The 19,521-nt window shown below is 49.7% G+C and overlaps 1 protein-coding gene across 2 annotated transcripts in view; it reads right to left on the bottom strand.

Moving 5' to 3' along the window:
- The window catches only part of KIF3C (kinesin family member 3C), a 38,125-nt gene extending 18,928 nt beyond the window's left edge, over positions 1–19,197 (bottom strand). Inside the window, exon 1 of one of the 2 annotated variants that reach the window (XM_025983977.2) lies at positions 16,882–19,197. In XM_025983977.2, the coding sequence (XP_025839762.1) occupies positions 16,882–18,438 (1,557 nt within the window). In that variant the 5' untranslated portion in view covers positions 18,439–19,197. The remainder of the gene's footprint in view (positions 1–16,881) is intronic. The other variant, XM_025983978.2, reaches the window with a different exon arrangement.
- Between the last annotated feature and the right edge of the window lie 324 nt (positions 19,198–19,521).

Genomic DNA, 19,521 nt, shown 5'->3' with positions numbered 1-19,521 from the left:
AGTAATGGATTTGTATAAGCTGGGTAAATTGTGACTACATAAAATGCATTTTCACTCTTGCTAATCAGAGGGTGCTGCCCCAGGGAACTCCAGCTGTCCTCTGATTTCATTGCAGGCTTCCCGGAAGGTTGAAATCACCTTGAGCCACCAGAAGATACTGGCTGCCTCCCCAGTAGAATTTTTCCCAGTGGAACCAGCTGACCTGCTTGAGGGCTGTCAAAGCAGGGGGTGCTGTACAATGTGGGGGCAGGGGGCCCCTGTGCTATCTGGGAGAGCCCCATCACTGGGGACAGAGCAGGACAGTCAAAGGTTGGGCCGTGCGAGGATGCCCTTGGACACTGAGCAAAACAGGCCAGTCAGAGCGGCCCTCACTGCCTCAGAGGCCAAGGGCAGAGCTGCTGCAGAGCCAAGGGCCCTTGACAGCTGCCTGTCCTCACTGGCCACACCACTGCCACCTGCTGTGCTTGTGCCTCCCCCAGGCCTTGCTCCGGGTTATGGTCTCACCATCCAGCTCACCCCCATATCACAAGCCTGAACTCATTCTAGACTCTTCCTTCTCACTCAAGGCCAGCACCCGAACTGTCCTTTGAGTGAATGATTCCTTACATATTGTGCCCTATGCACCTTACCTCCTGCATCCCAGGCCTCACCCTGCATGCATCTCATGTCTCCCCTTCCTTGGGCCAGGCATCAATCCCATCAAGTCTGCCTTCTTGTTAGGGCTCATATCATTCCCACCTTTCCATCCACATGGCACCTGCTGACCTCACTGAGATCCTCATGATTCACCTGAATTCTTGTCATCAGCTCCCTCCTGCCTCAGCTTCCCCTTCCATTCATCTATCTCCACATGCCACCTGGGGGCATTTACCAGAAACACAAGTCAGAATGTGCCTCTCCCCTGCTTACAAAGTATTCAACAGACCTCCATCCCTTGCAGGATAGAACCCAAAGTCTGCAGCAGTGCCATACCCTGTGGCCTGGTCCAGCCTCCCAGCCTCCTCTTACTGCTTACTCCCCACATGTGCTCTGCACCCCAGCCCTGCCAAAAGAATAGCAGCTTCTGGCATGTGCTGTGCCTTTTCACAACACTGGGCTTCTTTTCCCACTCCACATCTACCTAGAAAACCATTCCTTAGCCTGCAAGACCCAGCTTGAGCATCTTGGGATGGGTTCTCTGATTCCCTCAAATCTGTACCTTTCCTCCTTTGGGCCTCCTCAAGAACCAGGGCACATTCCTATTATTTTCCCATCATGGACCATTATTGCTTACATCTTGTCTCCCCTATGAGCTCCTTCAGGGCAGGAATCATGTCCTACTCCGATCTCAGGGTCCCATGGCTTAGCACAGTGCTTGGCACACAGTAAGTGCTCAATAAATGTTTGATAAGCTGAAATGAATCCCTGGAGTAGCCCCAGAGTGGGGTCCAAGTCCTTTTCCTGGGCTCTCTTATGCAGAATAGAACTAATCCTTTATCTAAGTTTCTCCTCCTTCAACTGACCAACACACTCACTGTTGCAGGACAAAGGGCAGAGCAGCAGGTCTGAGCACCTGAGAAACCTGGGAGGAGGAAGGGGAGGGTGTGAAGAGGGAGGCAGGAACCAAAGCAGCAGCTCTCTCATACTTGGAGGAAAGCCCCTCCTGCTGGGGCCACGGACAACCGATCCCTCAACCTACCAGGTCACGAGACCTTGGGGGACCTGGTGTCTGGCCTGGTTTCCTATTCTGGGACACTTCAGCCCGGAGTCCTTGCACTTCCCCTTGGTGCTTTATGTCATTCCGGTGTTCTTCACTCTGGCACCGCATAAAGACCCTACTTCTCAAACTTGGTTGCTGTATTAGCATTACTGGGGAGCTTTTAAAACTCCCACTGCCAGGCCACATAGCATTATTAGCTTGGGCCCTTCCCCTCAGGACTGGCTGTGAGAACTCCCCCGCCAGGTGCTCCAGGGAAGAGTCTTAAAAGGACGGCACAGGGCAACTGCTCATGCCCTGGTTTTCCTGACTGATTGAAGGACTGGGACTGGGGTGGAGCGAGAACAGGCTGAGGACTCAGGAGGAAGAAAACCATTGTCTTCTTTGCAGGTTAAGTGTTTCACGTTTACTTTTTTTTTTTTTTTTTTTTTTTTTAAGATTTTATTTATTTGACACAGAGAGAGAGAGAGCACAAGTAGGCAGAGCAGCAGGCAGAGGGAGAAGCATCCCCAGGGGCCCCATCCTAAGACCCTGGGATCATGATCTGAGCTGAAGGCAGATACTCAACCGACTGAGCCACCCGGACACCTCTCACATTTACTTCTAACAACTCTTTAAGTGGGTCTCAAACTTGGATGTATATTAGAATCACCCTGGGAGCTTTTACTCAGCCCAGTGCCCAGGCTACACCCTACTGCCAATCAGACTGAAAAGGCCCAGGGAGCCCATGATAAGGTCCACATTAAAATTTTCAAAGGTTCTTATTACGGAATCACTGCTTTTTGAGGTCCCCCAGAATCAGTATTGGATACTCATTAGAAGTGCAGGATCTCAGGGACGCCTGAGTGACTCAGCCCATTAAGCTTCTGCCTTCAGGCTCAGGTCATGATCTCAGTTGGGGTCCTGGGATTGAGTTCCGAGTCAGGCCCCCTGCTTAGCGGGGAGTTGGCTTCCCCGTCTCCCTCTGCCCTTCCCTCCCCCACTTCTGCTCTTTCACGCGTGCTCTCTCTCTCAAATAAATAAATAAAATCTTAAGGAAAAAAAAAAGAAAGGCAAGATCTCAGGCCCTACACAGACCTAGTGAATCTGAAACTGCTTTGTAATGAGATCCCCAGGTGGCCTGTGTGACATGCTTTAAGGGGCATCCCACTAGCACCATCATTTTCCTCACGAAAGCTCAGACAGGGTAATTAATCCATCCAAGGTCACATCATGGCCGCGAAATTTAAATGGAGAATCCAGGCCCAGGTGGGCCTGGCTTCAAAGCCCGTCTACTCCAGACATTCTTTCTGTTCAATGTTTTAGGAAGCAGAACCTGCTAAAAGCAAAGCCACACGTTTCCAGCAGGAGGAAATCGTGTCAGCCTAATCTCCATGGTTATTCCAGTACTTGGGGAAGCCCAAGGCCAGCACTTTGGAGGTTAAAATGCTCCTGGCTTGGTTCTACATCAGAGGTTAGTCGAGTTAGATGAGGGAGGGGAGTGGATTAGGGAAAGGAAACAGAGGCACACAGGCATCTCTCTGGATGGAAAAATATTCAGATAGGAAAGAACAGGACTGATCTCCATTAGAAATCATGCAAGAAAGAGAGCACTGGCCAGATACCCAGCTCCACAGACACCGCCAGATCCTCATAATGGTAATGTTCGAGACAATTTCTAGGCCGCCTGAGCTGACAAAAAATGTCAGATGAGCTTCAGTTACAGTTTTACATTCTGGGAAAAAGTAATCCTAGCTCTATTTATTAAATGAGAGCTGTGAGCAGTCAGTTATAAGCTAAAACGAGAGAGAGAGAGAGAGAGAGAGAGAGAGAAAGAAAAAGAAAAAGAAGGGGTGGGGGAGTAATTCTTTATTGTTCCCAGAAGACATTGGCTTAATACGCTGTCAGAGCTAAAAAAGCCACCCGCATCTGGCCAGGCACCATCATGAAGGCTTTTTGGAAACAAAACAAAAATCATTCGACCCTAATATAAAATGGTGATGCAGCTGAATCTGGAGTACTGTGTGTAGTTGCCTCGCTGCGTCTCTGGGGACGTGCAGGAGAGAGATCCAGAGAAGGACGGCTAAAACCATCCAAGGGCTATTAAAAAATAGGATTCTTCAGCGTACAAAGACAAAGAAAGGTTAAGAGGATAGACCTGGAAACTATACGATCAAAACAGGTGTGGGGGCGCCTGGCTGACTCAATCCACAGAGCATGGGACTCTTGATCTCAGGATTGTGAGTTCGAGCCAGGTTGGGCATAGAGCTCACTTAACCAAAAAAAAAAATAAAATAAAATAGGTGTGAAAAGGAATGACCCACACTTTTCCGATTAACCCTGGTACACAGAGAAGAGCTTATACTTTGGGCTACTAGGACAAATAAAGAGAGGTTCTACTGTTTATAGAAGGTCATAAATTTATGGAATTTGTTATCTCAGGAGGACTGTATTAAATATCTAAGAGTGTATTAAGGGATTCTAGGGACACATTTATTTATTTTTTATTTATTTATTTTTTTTTTAAGTGAGATCTATGCCCAATGTGGGGCTTGAGCTCAGGACCAAGATCAAGAGCTGCATGCTTTACAGACTAAGCCAACCAGGAACCTCCCTGGGGACATTATTTTTGTCTTTTCTTTTAGAAAAAAAATATGAATATCAAAAAACTTCAGAAATAAGATAAAATTAGAAAAAATTTCACATATCCCTTACCTAATCAGCTTCTTTTATTTCTCCTGTTTTTCCAACTTTTTCCAAATGCACATCATAGACATGGTATAAATATAAGCTCATGTCCTGCTATTTCCATTTTATCAAATCCCTCCAGAATTTGCTGTTACTTCCATAAGGTTTATGACTATAAATTTAATGATTGCATAATATTTATGGTGGATAATTTAAATATATTTAATTAACTCCTATTAGAAGATATTTTGGTTGTGTACATTGTTTACAATAAACACCCTTGTAAAAAAATTGTATGTACACCCTTGTACATACAATTTTTTTGTTTTTTTAGATGACTTTCTTAGAAGGAAATTTCAGGATCTGATGAAGGATCATCAACATTTTGTCTATCTTAAGACATACTGCCAAGTTACCTTTCTAATAGATTATACCACTTAAATTACTGCCAGCAATAAATAATGGAACAACTTTTATTAGTGTCATAGGCATTATCATCATTTTTAAAATTTGCTATAATCATAGATATAAAACTGAGCCTCCCCATTTATTTTATGTTCTCTATAGAATAAGGTGGACTTTGGAGGTCTGATCTCTCTTTTCACAACATACCCCTTTCATGTGTTTTTTTAATTATTTTGTTTCTTGGTGACTTTTTTTTTTTTTTAGAAAGATTTTGTTTATTTATTCAGGAGAGACACAGAGAGAGAGAGAGGCAGACACATAGGCAGAGGGAGAAGTAGGCTCCATACAGAGAGACTGATGTGGGACTTGATCCCAGAACTCCAGGATCACGCCCTGGGCTGAAGGCACATACCCAACTGCTGAGCCACCCAGGCGTCCCGTGAGTTTTATGGTGAAGTGGGTTTTTTTTTTTTGTTTTTTTGTTTTTTTGTTTTTTTTAAGATTTGATGGTCAACTGACTGAGCCATCTAGGCCCCCAACTTGGTGATTTTTTAAGTAAGGACACAGACCTTTGATTCAAAACAATTCTTTGCTCAACCTCCAGCTTCTCCAGCTACTCATACCTAGTCCCACACTCTTCTCATTCAAAATTCTGGATTCAAGAAACCCATTTGGACACTGTCAGGCAGAATTTGAGCTGCCAGTCAGGCCTGGAATCCAATGTATCGGCCAAGACTATTAGCACCCCCAAGTTCTAAGCCTCTTCCCAGCCCCCATGACATGATTCCCAGGACAGATTTCTCTCTGTTTGTCTTGCTCTTCCACCTTCAGGGGAAATATCCTCCTTGGACGTGCAAGTCTGCTTCAGGATTTCTCCTTCTGGCTGGGTCCTGGGCTCCATGCAGAGAATTCTGGATGATGTCTGATTGTCCATTATCACCCCATTCCATTTGTCCACTGCCCCTACGTTTTTCTGCTAGTCCCGCTGAGACCCAGCACAGACGTGGTCTGAATGACAACTGAATTTGCCTTTCTGGTGACTTGCCAAGTCTTGCCCACTTGCCTAGCCCAACACTATCAGCCAAGCCTGCCTGACAGAGCCTGTCTTGTGCTAGAAGAGGGGGCTGGTCCTGGCTCGACATCTGTGGGTGAGCCCCAATCCAGGTGCAATGTCTCACCCCCCACTTTCTGCCTAGTCTCAACCCATGTTGTCCGCTTTATCCCCTCACTCTGAAATTCGTCATGCAGGACTTCAATTCTTTGCTTAGAAACAGAGTTTTTTTTGTTTTTTTTGCTTTTGCTTTTAATTTTTCACCATTTTTCAGAGGATACCTCCTTTTCCTCAGATCTCTCTGTTCTATCACTTACGGAGGGCAGGGAGGACAGGAATGCCTCAAATCCCCAGGCCCCCTTCAGGCTGAGGGATACTAAGCAAGGGCTGGGAATACAGGGGTTCTGGTCCCCAAGAAAAGTTCTCTGGAGTTCTTAGATGCCCGGGTTAATGCTGCCTTTGTGATCCCTCAAGGCAAAAGATAGGTGGGTGGGGCCTGCGGACAGGATTGGGTTTGGTCCTACTGGTTCTAAATAAGTCCAGTGTGACGAAAAGGCAAGCAGCGGCCCCGTGGGGGTGGAAGAAACAGGGTGGGGAGCTCCAGGGCCATGGTTTGACTCTTGAGAGACTGATATAAATCACAGCATAACTAAGGCGACCTCAGCCAATCATCAGCTCCAATCCACTTTGCTTTACAGATTAGGAAACTGAGTCCCAGAAATGGATTAGTCTAAGCCTGGAGTCTCATAATTAAGGACATGTATCTGCTCCTACATTGACTATGTTCTTTATGAATAATTTCCCAATTTTGTTTTTAAGATTTTATTTATTTATTCATGAGAGACAGACAGAGAGAGGCAGAGACACAGGCAGAGGGAGAAGTAGACTCTCCGTGGGGAGCCTGATGCAGGAGCCTGGGCTGGGATCACACCCTGAGCCAAAGGCAATTGCTCAACTGTTGAGCCACCCAGGCATCCCATAATTTCCCAATTTGATTAGGGTCTTGATTCCAGGTATTAGAGGCAGGTCAGCTGCCATGACAATTAATAGCCAAGCTCATTACAGGGACCATGTTAGTTTATAGACCCAGCTTAGATGTTCAGAGGCTCACTCTTTCCTGTTCCAGGAGCCACTGGGGTACAAGACAAGAAGTACCCCAGTACTTCATTAAGTGTTGATCTGAAAAGCCAGAGTGGAGACAGCCAGGCCCAGCCAACCACTTGTCTGAGAAGATACCATCAGGTATGATTTCAGAGAGAAGCCAGACAGGCTCTGCTCTGCTACTGCCAGCTAATCTCTCACATGCCGCAGGAGACAGGAGTCTCAGATGTGACTCGTCATGTGTCTGAGGCTGAGCTAGGTCCTTTTTAAATTAATCATCCTATTTAATCACCATAAGAGCCATAAGAGATAACAAGTATGATCCCCACTTGACATAAAAGAAAACTAATATTCAGATAGATGAACTGACTCACTCAAGATTATGGAGCCAGTAAATGGCAGAGGTGATATTTGAACACCCAACTCTTAATTCCACTGGCATCCCTGTGCTACAGCTTTCTCCTGGGTTCAGGCAGGAGGGTACCTTGGAGAGAAGCAGCACTTGGTATCTGCACCTTCACTGACTCAGGAACCATCGGGAAAGCTCAGAGCACCATTCCTTTCTCTGCGAGCTAAAACAGGCAGATCTCTGCTGATGATGCTTCTGTCTGAGGCATCTTATGGGGGCCTCTGAGATGAGTGGTTAGAATGTTAATTGTGTGCTCGGCAGAGGTTGTCAGGATCCCTAGCACCCCAGAGAGAGACTAACCGCTGGAATGCTCGTGGGAAAGGCCACCTCCCAAGTTCCATAGCGGGATGATGTAAAGAGCACTGGGCATGTCAGGGAGTCTGAATACTAGGACACACTGTGCCACCCTATTTGCTATGAAATCTAGGGCACCAGCCCCTGGACTTCAGTTTTCTTATCTGTCAAATGGAAGACAATACCCACAAACCTCATAGGCTTTGGGTAAGAATGGTGAGTTGGGTAACAGATGTGAAAGTACTTGGTAAGTGATAAAGTACAATCAGAAGTCAGTGGTTACTCGTCAATCAGTATGTGGATTGACAGGTATTCATGACTTATCACAAAGAACAAAACAAAACAATTATTGGACAGGTCTTTGCTTCTATTCTTATTATAGCCATGCTGACTGTCAAAGACCTATTTCTCTTTTTGGGGCTCCCTGGTTGTAGATCTTGAGGAGCCAGCAGTAAGGGAAAACGAAACAAAAGAGGCAATGGTAGAGGGAAGGACAGTGCTATTTTCAGGGATTCTTTGCCTTAGGGGAACAGAAATTAGGAGACCCAGGCTGTTTCCTGCCTTGAATCTCCTTGGATGTCTCGAAATGTGACAGAAATGATCAGTCTCTCGGATGCTAGGAATTCTCTCATCAAAAGAAAACAATTCAGGATCAGGAAACATATTGGCTGGGGAGTGCGGTGACCTGGACTCCACTTGCAGCCTCGTTCTGGGCAGGGTAAGGATGCCCAGTAGAGAAAAGCAGGAAGAAAAAAACTGGCCCATCCACTTCAGTGAGAAAACCACGAGTGCCTCAGATCTGATCCCTACTTCCTCCTTCTCCCCTATTTCCCTCCAGCCAGACAATAGGATGCCACAGTGTCAGAACTGGATGAGACATAAGGAGGCATGAAGTGCAGACTCAGCATTTGACAGCCTAGGCACAGGGCCCAGGAGCTTGGGTGGATCATCTGGGTTCGTATGGCCTGAAGCTCCCAGGCAATGCTTGGTCATTCCTCTCCAATTCCCACTGTCCATCACTCAGGCTGACCTCTAACCCTGGGGTCCTAACCTGTTGCTTCTCAGGTGAATCAGCAAATGGTGCAGAAAGCAAGGAATCATCTACTGATCATTTCTTACAGTCCCCGGGAGAGGAAGGGACTTGTCCAAGGTCACAGGATTGCCAATAACTGGGTATCACTGAGAATTATTATCAATCATGGATCTTCCTCAATTATTCATTTTTTAAAAGATTTTAGTTATTTTATTATTTAAAGATTCTATTTATTTTTTCATGAGACACACAGAGAGAGGCAGAGACATAGACAGAGGGAGAAACAGGCTCCTCACAGGGAGCCTGATGCAGGAGTCGATACCAGATCCCGGGATCAGGCCCTGAGCTGAAGGCAGATGCTCAACCACTGAGCCACTCAGGCATCCCTCACATTTCTTTTATATTTTTTTCTCTCTTAAAATTTTTAGATTAAAAAAAATTTTTTTAGATTAGTTTTTATTTAACAAAATAATATATGCTTACAGTAAAAGCAAAAAAAGTAAAAAAAAGTACAAAGTGAAAATTGAAAGCTCCCTTCCCCATTAAAATTCCTAGAAATAACCACTAGTAGTGAATTCTCATTTCTTCCAGATATTGAAATAATTTGAAGACTTTGTTAACTATACCTACAGATTTATGTTCTTGGTCATGGGTACACAAAAAGATTTGTTGATTATATGAATGGATGGAGCTAGGTGAGTCAGAGGCTGGGGGTTTGCATCATACGGAAGGACAGAGATGGGTTGAGTTAAGCATCTCAGCAGACAAGAGCTCCCACTGGGGCCTATTAGCCGGGGATCTGGCATGAATCCTTCATTTCCAAGGTTGGTATTATAGTGTGGAGGTGAAGATCATGGGCTCTGGAGTCAGGCAGACGGGGGCTTCTATTCTGGCCCTAACACTTCCTGGGTATGTGGATCCTCATTTGTCACAAGGAGATTAAAATAGTACTACTTGGGGCACCTGGGTGGCTGAGTCAGTTAAGTGTCTGCTTTCAGCTCAGATCATGGTCCCAGGGTCCTGGGATCAAGCCCTGCATCCGGCTCCCTGCTCAGTGGGGAGCCGGCTTCTCCCTCTCCCTCTGCTGCTTCTCCTGCTTGTGCTCTCTCTCTCTGTCAAATAAATAAAATATTTTTAAAAATAGTAGTACTTCATGGTGATTAAGGAAGAACAATGCACATAAAGAAAACAGCAGCCTGCTTGGCGTTAGACATGCACTAAAAAAAATTTGTAGCTGTCATCATCACTACTATTGTTGCCATTACTATTCTGTGGGTTCATCTCGAAAAAGGAGAAAGCCTGCAGGTCCAGTACCTAGTGCTATAGAAACAGACCAGCCCAGGGCCTGGTCCTCCTCTGCTGAGTACATCTGGCAGGAAAGGGAGACAACCAAGAAGTACCGCTTTAGTCTGACCAGGAGTTAATACCCAGGAATTTCTCAGGATGTTAAAAATTCTAGATCCACCAAACCATAAAAGTAGATGCCCTATGAACTTCGAGCATACGGGGATGCCTTGCACAGTGTGCAGGGCTGAAGGGTTGGATTTGTGGGAAGAGGGACCATTTTCTTATTTTTTCAGGCCACCTGGTTCAGCAGCTCTCAGGCCCAGAAGGCTCCAGAAATGCGCTAGACTGACCAAGTGCAATGGGCTGGCAGGGCATGGCGGGAGAAGGGTGCTCTTCTCCAGCTGAATTCCAGGCCTTTCCTCTAGTCCTCAGAACACAAAGAAATAATGTTTTCTTTCATTATCACAGCCACTTCATCCAGTCTTGTGCTATCTGGGGGCTGGAAATGACGAAGGGCAATTTATAATACATTCCCCCAGCCAACGCATATTGGGAGAAACCCAACACTGGACCAAAAGGCCTGCAGAGCCTCGATGTAACTTGAAGCCCAAAATCTCTGATGGAAATGTATTGGTCTTAAATGCTTCCTGCCTGTCAAATCTTTATATTACAAAATGCCCCCAGTTCGTGATAGTTCTGTTAAATGATCACACTGCCAGCGATGAGTATTAACTGTCCTCTACAGCACTTTCTCCTATTGGAGCTTCTTCTCCACAGAAACCCTGCTGTTCACTCCTCTACCCACCCTCTCCCTCCTTCTCCCTCCCTGCCTTTATATAACTCCACTTCTTCCATCTTCCCTGTCCCCTTCTATTTCTTTCCTGTTTTTCTCTCTATTCTCTTCTCTCTTGTCTTATTGTCTTTCTCTAATTGGCCATGAGAGAAAGCTGAAAATGATTTTTTTATTATTGATTGAACATATACATTAAAATCTAAACCCTCTTATCTTAACTTTCAAAAAGATAAACTGAGTATTTTATATTTTGCTCTAAAAAAACAGTATTTTGGGGGCACCTGGGAGGCTCAGTCAGTTAAGCATCTGCCTTTGGCTCAGGTCCTGGGATTGAGCCCCATGTAGGGCTCCGTGGGGAGTGGGGAGCCTGTTTCTCCATCTCCCTCTGCCCTTCCCCACCCTTGTGTTTTTTCCCTCTCTCTCTCATATAAATAAATAAAATATTTCTTTAAAGATTTTATTTATTCATGAGAGACACACACAGAGAGAGAGAGAGAGAGAGAGAGGGAGAGAGAGAGGCAGAGACACAGGCAGAGGGAGAAGAAGCAGGCTCCATGCAGGGAGCCCGACGTGGAACTCGATCCCGGGTCTCCAAGATCAGGCCCTGGGCTGAAGGCAGCGCTAAACCCTTGAGCCACCGGGGTTACCCAAATAAAATCTTTTTTTTTTAAATAGTATTTTTAACAATTAAAGGCTTTTAGGAGGAAGAGACTTTAAAGACCATCTAGTTCAATGGCTTTACAGATACATGAATCTCTTTAGAGCAACTCTGACACTCCATTTCTCCTTGAGGACTTCCAGGGATTGCAGCCTGCTACCTCTAGAAGCAGCCCATTTCTAGGTATCCATAAGTTCTTAATATAGGGACACCTGGGTGGCTCAGCGGTTGAGCATCTGCCTTTGCCTCAGGGTGTGATCCCGTGGTCCTGGGATCTGAGTCCCACATCGGGCTCCCTCATGGAGCCTGCTTCTCCCTCTGCCTGCATCTCTGCCTCTCTCTCTGTGTTTCTCATGAATAAATAAATAAAATCTTTAAAAAAAAAGTTCTTAATATTGAGCTTAGTCTGCCCCCCTAATTCCCACCTCCTGGCTACCAGGACAATCTAGGATATAAAAAGAGTGCCATCAGCAGAAAGGCAGTGAGGTGCATATTAGGTTCAAAAAATAGGGGTAGACCAGCTGGTTGTGAGGTGCTCCTATTGGAGTAGCTTGCTTGGGTGGGCAATATTGAGGAGATATATGGCAGCCAGTCTCTGGTAGGTCTTGAATGCCAGACTAAAACATGGTGTTTTTGACTTATCGGGAAGGTGAAGCCAAGTGAAACTGTCCATTAGATTGTAATAAACAGTTGCGCTTACATGCCGGGAACAGTGCAAAGTGCTTTAACATTGATTATCTCATTTAATCCCCACAATAGAACCGATGTCGGTACTGTTATTACTTCATTTTGTAGATGAGGTAACTGAGGTCTTAGAGCTAGTAAGTCACTAAACCCAGGCCTGTCCATGTCTGAGGCACATGATCTAAATATAGCACTCTAAAAAACACAGCCAGCAGAGAGACCAGGATGGGAGACCCTGGGAGAGTCATTTACTAGAGGGAGAGAGTGTCAAGAACAGAAGGCGTGGGTCTCATTTGAGCTCTCTTCTACAGATGGGCCCTTCAATCTCCATCGCTACTCTTGTGATTGCTCTTAAACTCCACCAATCCATTTCCAGCTGCCCATTGGATTTTGTCACCTCAAATTCCATGGCACAAGCATCTGCCAATTTTCACCACCTTCCTAGCAACCAGTTTCCAAAATGATATTCCTGAATCTTTAGGCATAAAAGAAGATCAATGTGTTAAACCAACCTGGCCTTAATTAGATTTGCCACATACAAATCACCAGGCCTTGGGAAAGTTACTTAACCTCTATGGGCCTTGGTTTTCTCACCTATAAAATGGCAAGAGTAACACCACCACAAGGTGCTTGTGTGGGTGACATTAGATCATTTGTATGTAATATGTAGCATAGTGGCTGGCATGTAGAAAGTGTTAAGTAAACAGCATTATTATTGTGATTACTGCTGTTTCTGGGGCTTGAAACTCCCTCTTGCGTATCTTTTTATGGTCAATCCCAATGCTCAGAGGTGGGGGGAAGAAGAGGGAGCCACAGAGTAGACAGTGAAAATTCAATGCAGTTTGTATTCTCTGCGATGATCTCATCCTTTTGGCTGCGGGGGCTACTTCTACAGGGTCTCTTTTCTACACCCACCACAGACAGAGCTGGGCTCCAGCCAGGACCCGCCTGCTCTTCTCCCTCCAGACCTACTTACATGGGGATCAACAGGCAGTGTCTCTTCTACTTCTCTCTAAGGTTGGAGCCTTCGGTGTCATCTGCAGCCCTGACCTCCCTAGATACTCTTCTTTTTCTTCTAAGTATCTAGAATCTGAGTTGTACAAATTACCTGGTCCAATCCCTCAAAAAAATAAAGTTCAAAATCAAAGCAGTCATTTAGGAAAATGTCTTGCACAATTAAATATGAGTAAAGTGGGCTTTCTCCCAACCAATCCACACTCTTTCACCAGTCCCCACTGTGGTACGTGCACTGTGCACAAACATTTGAGTTTCACTGTGTCTGCTGAGCCCCAGACCCAGCTTGGGGGTCTGTGACTCCTTCTGCACCCCCTAACCCCGCTATGGAACCCCCTGGAGATACCACGTGAGTAAGGGTTGCTAATGATTAGTGAGAAACAGGGCACTGATCACAATCACAAGCCCTCACACATTTGCACACCCTAACATCCCCCCCCCCCCCGCCCCAGGCCCACAGTGAATGTGGAAGGAGAGATGAAAGGAGACTCCAAGGAGACAGGCAGGGTGTTTGTACACAGTGAGGGGAGAACAAAGGAAACGGGGAGCCTGGGGGTGGCAGGCAGGAAAAGCAGGCAAGCCAGGCAAGCCAGGCTGTAAGATGAGTCAGAGAGTGAATGAGGGCACTAGGTCGTATCAGCTCCCGCTTAGTTGCCCCCAGAGGGTGGTGTGAGCTGGAAGAAGGGTTTGGGGGGAGGTGATTAGGGGAGCTGATGCTGTAACTCAGAAGTGGGAACTGGAGGGGTGTGTTGTGTTTGTGGAGCAAAAGCTCAGTTAATTTCCAGGAAGGACCCAAGCTCTCGTCTTCTGAGTTCTCCTAGATCTTTCTTGCCTGGCTTTGATTTTTTAATTTTTATTTATTTATGATAGTCACACAGAGAGAGAGAGAGAGGCAGAGACACAGGCAGAGGGAGAAGCAGGCTCCATGCAGGGAGCCCGACGCGGGATTTGATCCCGGGTCCCCAGGGTCGCACCCCGGGCGAAAGGCAGGCGCTAAACCGCTGCGCCACCCAGGGTTCCCTCTTGCCTGGCTTTGCTTCTGGAGCTGTTGGTGAAGCAGTTTGAGATTGGCCAGCGCGGAGAACAGAGTCAAGCTAACAACAAAGATGTCAGTTCCCGAGATCACTGGACCCCTGCTTGATTGACGGAAGCCACCCTGTGGCTGCTAATGCCTCTCCATTTATTTGGTGCTTTCAACTTATTTCAAATGCCCCCTCCTACTAATGATCTCATTTAATCTTGGGCACAAACCTGTGAAATAGGCTGGCCTGGGATTATCTCTAATGTGCTCCTCCCCTCTCTACCCTGGTGATCCCTCAAGAGCCCTCAAATTGTTTCCTCCATCCTAGAAAGATCCAATGCTGAACCAGACAGTGCCTTGTGGGGTATGAAGAAGTTGGGGTCCTCTGTCCAGGCTCCCCTCTGAGCTGCTTGTTGCTGTTTGTCCTGGGCTGGGTGTGACAAGAAGTCACAGGATATGGACTCATTCCCCTCCTGGAATTTCCCAGCCCCCCCACCCTCCCTCTCTAACATCTGAATGCCTGGCACATAATGATCATTTCACTCAGTCCCCAGGGAGATATGTCAGACTTCTCATTAGGTGAATAGAAACCTGAGGCCTAGCGAGGCAAAGGCCTTTGCCCTGAGTCACACAGTGAGCAAACATGGAGGGGCAGTGATGACTTGGGAAGAGCACAGGTCTGGGAACATTCGGAGACCTGGGTTCCAGTGGCTCTACCACTACTCAGCTGGGGGCACAGAGATAGTCACTCAACCTCCCCAGTCTTGGTTTCCCTAACTGTCAAATGGGAACAGTAATATCCATTTCTTGGGGTTGCCCAAGATGAAGACATCAAAGTGTTACATAAAAATGAATTATTCTGATTATCAAGTAGCACAGGTGACATTGGGACTCTGGAGAAATGGAAAGAGGCTGGATTAAGCATAGAGAGTCTGGGATCTCCTTAACTCACCTGTGTGGACCTGGGCAAATCCAGGCCTCAGTTTCCCTGGGCCTCTGCCAGCTCTGAGGAGGGCTCTGTGGACAATGCCTCTAATATAAGAATTCTGGTGCTGGCTGCCCTGACCTCTTGGTTGTCCTATTAGCTGTGCCCCACATTGCCTTAGATCCAAGAATCTTACTGAGGGAGCCAGTCAGTTCCCAGCAGTGGGAGAGCCCATTGTTCCCAATGGGAAGGATCCCCTGGATCCTTCACATCAACTCCTCTACCCATTTCCTCAGGGCTGAAGTGTGCTTCTTTCCTGTTTTAGATTCCACTACCTCTCAGCTTTAAGGGGAATGAGGGTGGAGAAGGGAAGTAAGGGGTAAGGGGAGTACCCTTGGTAATGAAACCAATGACAGATTGGCCCTGTGAGATTTCCCAGTGGACAGCACCAGATTGCCTGGATTCCTTTCCTCCCAGGGAGGGCTGAGTCTAGCTGTTCAGCTAACATCTTGCTTCTTCCAGGATGGCCCCAAAGGTGCCAGACACCTGATCCATTGAGGAATCACCTCAGCAGAACCCTTGCTGAGCTCACGGAGGTGAATTAAATATTAAAGATGCAAGGCCAGAGCCCCTGGTGCAGCAGCACGTTCCCATAACACAGACAATGGCATACGGCTCATCTGCCCAGTCTTCTGGCAGCTGAAGCTCTCTCTCCCCAGGCTGGGTTCCCTGCTCCCTAGCCCGCACACTTGTGAGGGCATAAAAAATAGCAATGTTTGGTTCTCCCCAGGAAGTCATCTGCTCCTGTTCCCTGTGTCCTTCCTCTCACCCCCAGTGTTGAGAAATCCATGGACCTGGAAATGCCTGGAACACTGAGTTGTGGCATCTGCAGCAATGAAATTTACCAGGTCTGTGGCTGGCCTGGCAGGGGCCCCTGTACCTCAGCCCCACACTGAGGCTTGAGGAAAGGAGGAAGCAACTTACACAAAACCACTCAATGAGTGATACCATAGCTGGGCCTAGACTCCAGTTCTCCAGGGTAGAGCCCAGCACTCTCCCCTACCCTCTCTGTGATCTCTGAATCTCCTTCCTAATGCTACCAAGCACTGGGTCCTGCACAGCATGGTTCCCACGGACTGCTTTCGTGGGGAGCAGGGTCCATCCCCAGTCCTGCCTTGCCATCCAAGTCCCAGAAGAGCACAAGGCCCATGTGTTCCAGCTCAGCTCTGCCACTCTGTAGGATGGAACCATGGTCAGGTCACCTCTGAGCCTTAGTTATTCACCTATAAAACGGGGATTTAAGAACCTGTACCCTGGATAGCTAAGGATCAAATGAGATCACGTCTGTGGGGCATTTGGTAAATTGGGAGGTGCTATCCAGATGTCAGGTATCATTAAAATGGTGTGAGGTGTGAAGGTGCTGCAGAGGGAGGAGTTCCCAGGGGAGAAGGCCATGCAAGAGACCCCACAGCCAAATGAGGCTGAGGACCTGACTGACACTTCAGAGGGCCACCAACAGAGATTGACAGGCAGTGGGGCAGATCGACCCAAGCTCATTGGCTTGAAAGACTCCCTGCCTGCTTTGCTTCGTGTGTGCATGTGTGTGTGTGTGTGTGTGTGTGGTTTGTGTGTTCTCCTCAGTGCTCCTGGAAGGCTCTGCCTGGCAGCCCAGAATCCCAGGAATTCGCCTGGCTGCTCCAGGGGAGTGGTTGGCAGGAGGGCAGTGTGTTGTGCTGAGGAGGACACCTTGCTTCAGGCCAGGTCATAGACCCTCAAAGAAAATCCTGCCAGCCTGGATGCCTACGGGCCTCTCCGGAGTACCCCTGCTCTCCCGGGCCCTTACCTTGTACTTGGCTGCGAGCAGCTCTGTGGCCTGCTGCTCCCGCCTTAGGTCTTCCAGCATCTTCTCCTTTTCCTCCAGCAGCTTCTGCTTCTCCTCACTCACCAGGCTACGGTCATCCTGGATGGCTGCCTTCTCCTCCTCCAGGCGCTCCTTCTGCTCCTGCAGGTAATTCTCCATGTTCTTATCCAAAGCTGACTCCAGGATGGGCTGGGGTGGGCGGTGGTTGTTGTTGTTGTCATCCTCCTCTTCAGCCACCCAGGCCTCTATCACTGACCCCTCCGGGTACCCAGCCGGGGCCGACACAGCCTTCTTCCTGCGGCTGCTCTTCCTCCGGAGCCGCTTTCCCAGCATCCCCTTCTTCTCCAGCTGGGCCTTCAGGCGGGCGATCTCCTCCTGGAATTCCCGCAGCAGCGTGTCCTTGGGATCCTCGTTCACCCGGGGCTTGTTCTTGATGTTCTTGGCCCTGTTGGCAAAGCGCAGGGTGGAGAGGCTCTCGTCGTAGCTGTGAGAAGCTGGCCCCAGAGTGGCCACCATGATGGTCTTGGCGTTCCCCCCCAGAGAGTCTTGGAGCAGCCGGGTCAGCTTGGAGTCCCGGTAGGGGATGTGGGTGCTCCTGTTGCCCGCCAGAGCAGCGATCACGTTGCCCAGGGCAGACAGTGAGAGGTTGATTTTGGAGGCTTCCTTGGGCCTCTCTCCACCTCCACCACCACCACCACCACCACCACCACCACCTCCACCGCCGCCACTCCCCGTGGACTGCGCGGCGGTCCCTGCAGCTGTGTTGGGGCCCGCCTTGTTCTGCCTCTCACTGCCAGCCAGGTCCACCAGGTTGAGCTTGCCCACACGGATGTGGTCCTGGCCATCTGAGCCACGCTCGCTGCACTCCACAGTGATGACGAATATGGCATGGGAGCGGGAGCTGACCTCATTCATGTGCGTGCTGCCCACCGCCCGGGTCTGGTTTCCCAGGTTCATCACGTGCTCGATCTCCTTGACATTCTTGGTGACAAAGGAGGAGAGATCCTTGATGTAGACACCGGTCTCGGGGTTCTCCTTCAGTTCTAGCCTCTTGCCAGGCTCCTTGGAGAGCAGGTCTCGAATCTCCTCCTGGTAGATCTCCAGGTAGGAGGCCCGGACCAGGTACTGCTGGTTCTGGGAGCGAGAGATGTGGGTGAAGATATGCTCAAAGGCATTGGGGATGACCCCGCGCAGCTCGGGCTCCACCCAGGTCCCCTGCATGGTGTAGGTCTTGCCAGTGCCCGTCTGGCCATAGGCAAACACCGTGCCATTGAAACCCTGAAGCACCGAGTCTACCAGGGGCCTCACGGTTTCATCGTATAAGTCCGCCTGCTTGGAGCTGGCATCATAAACGGCGTCGAAGGTGAAGGACTTGGGCAGCTCCCCGGGGGCAGCGCGGGGGTTCCGCAGGGTCACCTGGCCCAGTTTCACGTCCATGGTCAGGATCTGCTCGTGACCAGCAGCCTCCTCCTTCCGGCTGAGGGGGCGGCACCGAGCCACCACCTTCAGGGCCTCGCTGGCCTTGGTTTTACTGGCCATCTTGCTGCTCCTTCCTTCCTGCCCCCGGGGCCCCTCCGCAGCCTGGGCGGTCCTGCTGGCCTCGCTAGGGCTAGGGCTGGGTCGGGATCAGCGGGGCCGGCCCAGCCCCCAGGCGCGGCGCGGCTCCTCAATCCGCATGCAGCCTCCGAGGGTGCGGATGCTGGGAGGTGGCCCCGCCGCCGCTGCAGTCCGGGCCTCCAGCGCCCTCCGTCCTCGCCGCACCGGCAGGGCAGGGGGAATTAGGCTGAGCCCCCCGGCAGCCGCGGGAGCCGTGCCGGCCGAGCGGCAGTGCCCGGAGCCCGCCCCATGCTGGGGCAGAGGGAGCGCCGCCGTAAACAGCGACGGCAACAATGAGATAAAGGAAGAGGAAAATGGGATGGGGGCGGGCGGCGAAGCTGTCTCTCCTCCTCCTCCTCCTCCTCCTCCTCTAGGGATCCATGGCGGGGGCGCTGGTCCTGGGCGGCCGGGGGTCCCGGTCCTCCCGAGGGCAGAGGCTCACCTGGAGTCCTCCCCCCGCGCCGGGGGATCATTCATCGCAGCCTGCGCGGCTGCTGCTGCCCCTGCCTCCACCTTCCCCGCCGCTGCCACCGGAGAATGAGAGAGGAAAACAGAAGGGGATGGGGCGGAGCAGCGGCGGCGAGAGTGATGTTGCCGCCGCGCTGCGGCCCCAGCTAAGCCGCCCGGCTGGGGTGGGGCAAGGGGCGGGGCCGCGGGCGGGAGGCGCGAGCCCGGCGCGGCCGGCGCGCGCGGGGCCGGGGCGCCTCGCCCGCTCGCTCCCCCGCAGACCCCTCCGGGGACGGGCTCGGGGGCCCACCCAGGTCCCGCGCCCAGCAGGCGGGTGCGGCGCAGCCACCGCCCGCCGTCACCCCACCGGGCCCGAGCATGCTGGGAATTGTAGTCCTGCCTTTGTTAACGGGGTTCTGGCAGGTTGCTGCCGCCCCCTCCGGTCCGGGAGGCCCCGCCCTCTCGGGCACGCGACCGAAGACTGACTGCTGAGGGTGCAGCCCACCTGGCCGGGTCGGGGTCACCGTCCCCCACGCTCGTTCCCGCCGAGGCGCCGTCCTCCGTCTCTCGGCTGCTCCT

The sequence above is a fragment of the Vulpes vulpes genome, chromosome 8, assembly GCF_048418805.1.
Source record: "Vulpes vulpes isolate BD-2025 chromosome 8, VulVul3, whole genome shotgun sequence".
Lineage (NCBI taxonomy): Eukaryota > Metazoa > Chordata > Mammalia > Carnivora > Canidae > Vulpes > Vulpes vulpes.
Note: the sequence above shows the minus strand (reverse complement) of the source record. Positions and strands in the feature narration are given on the sequence as shown.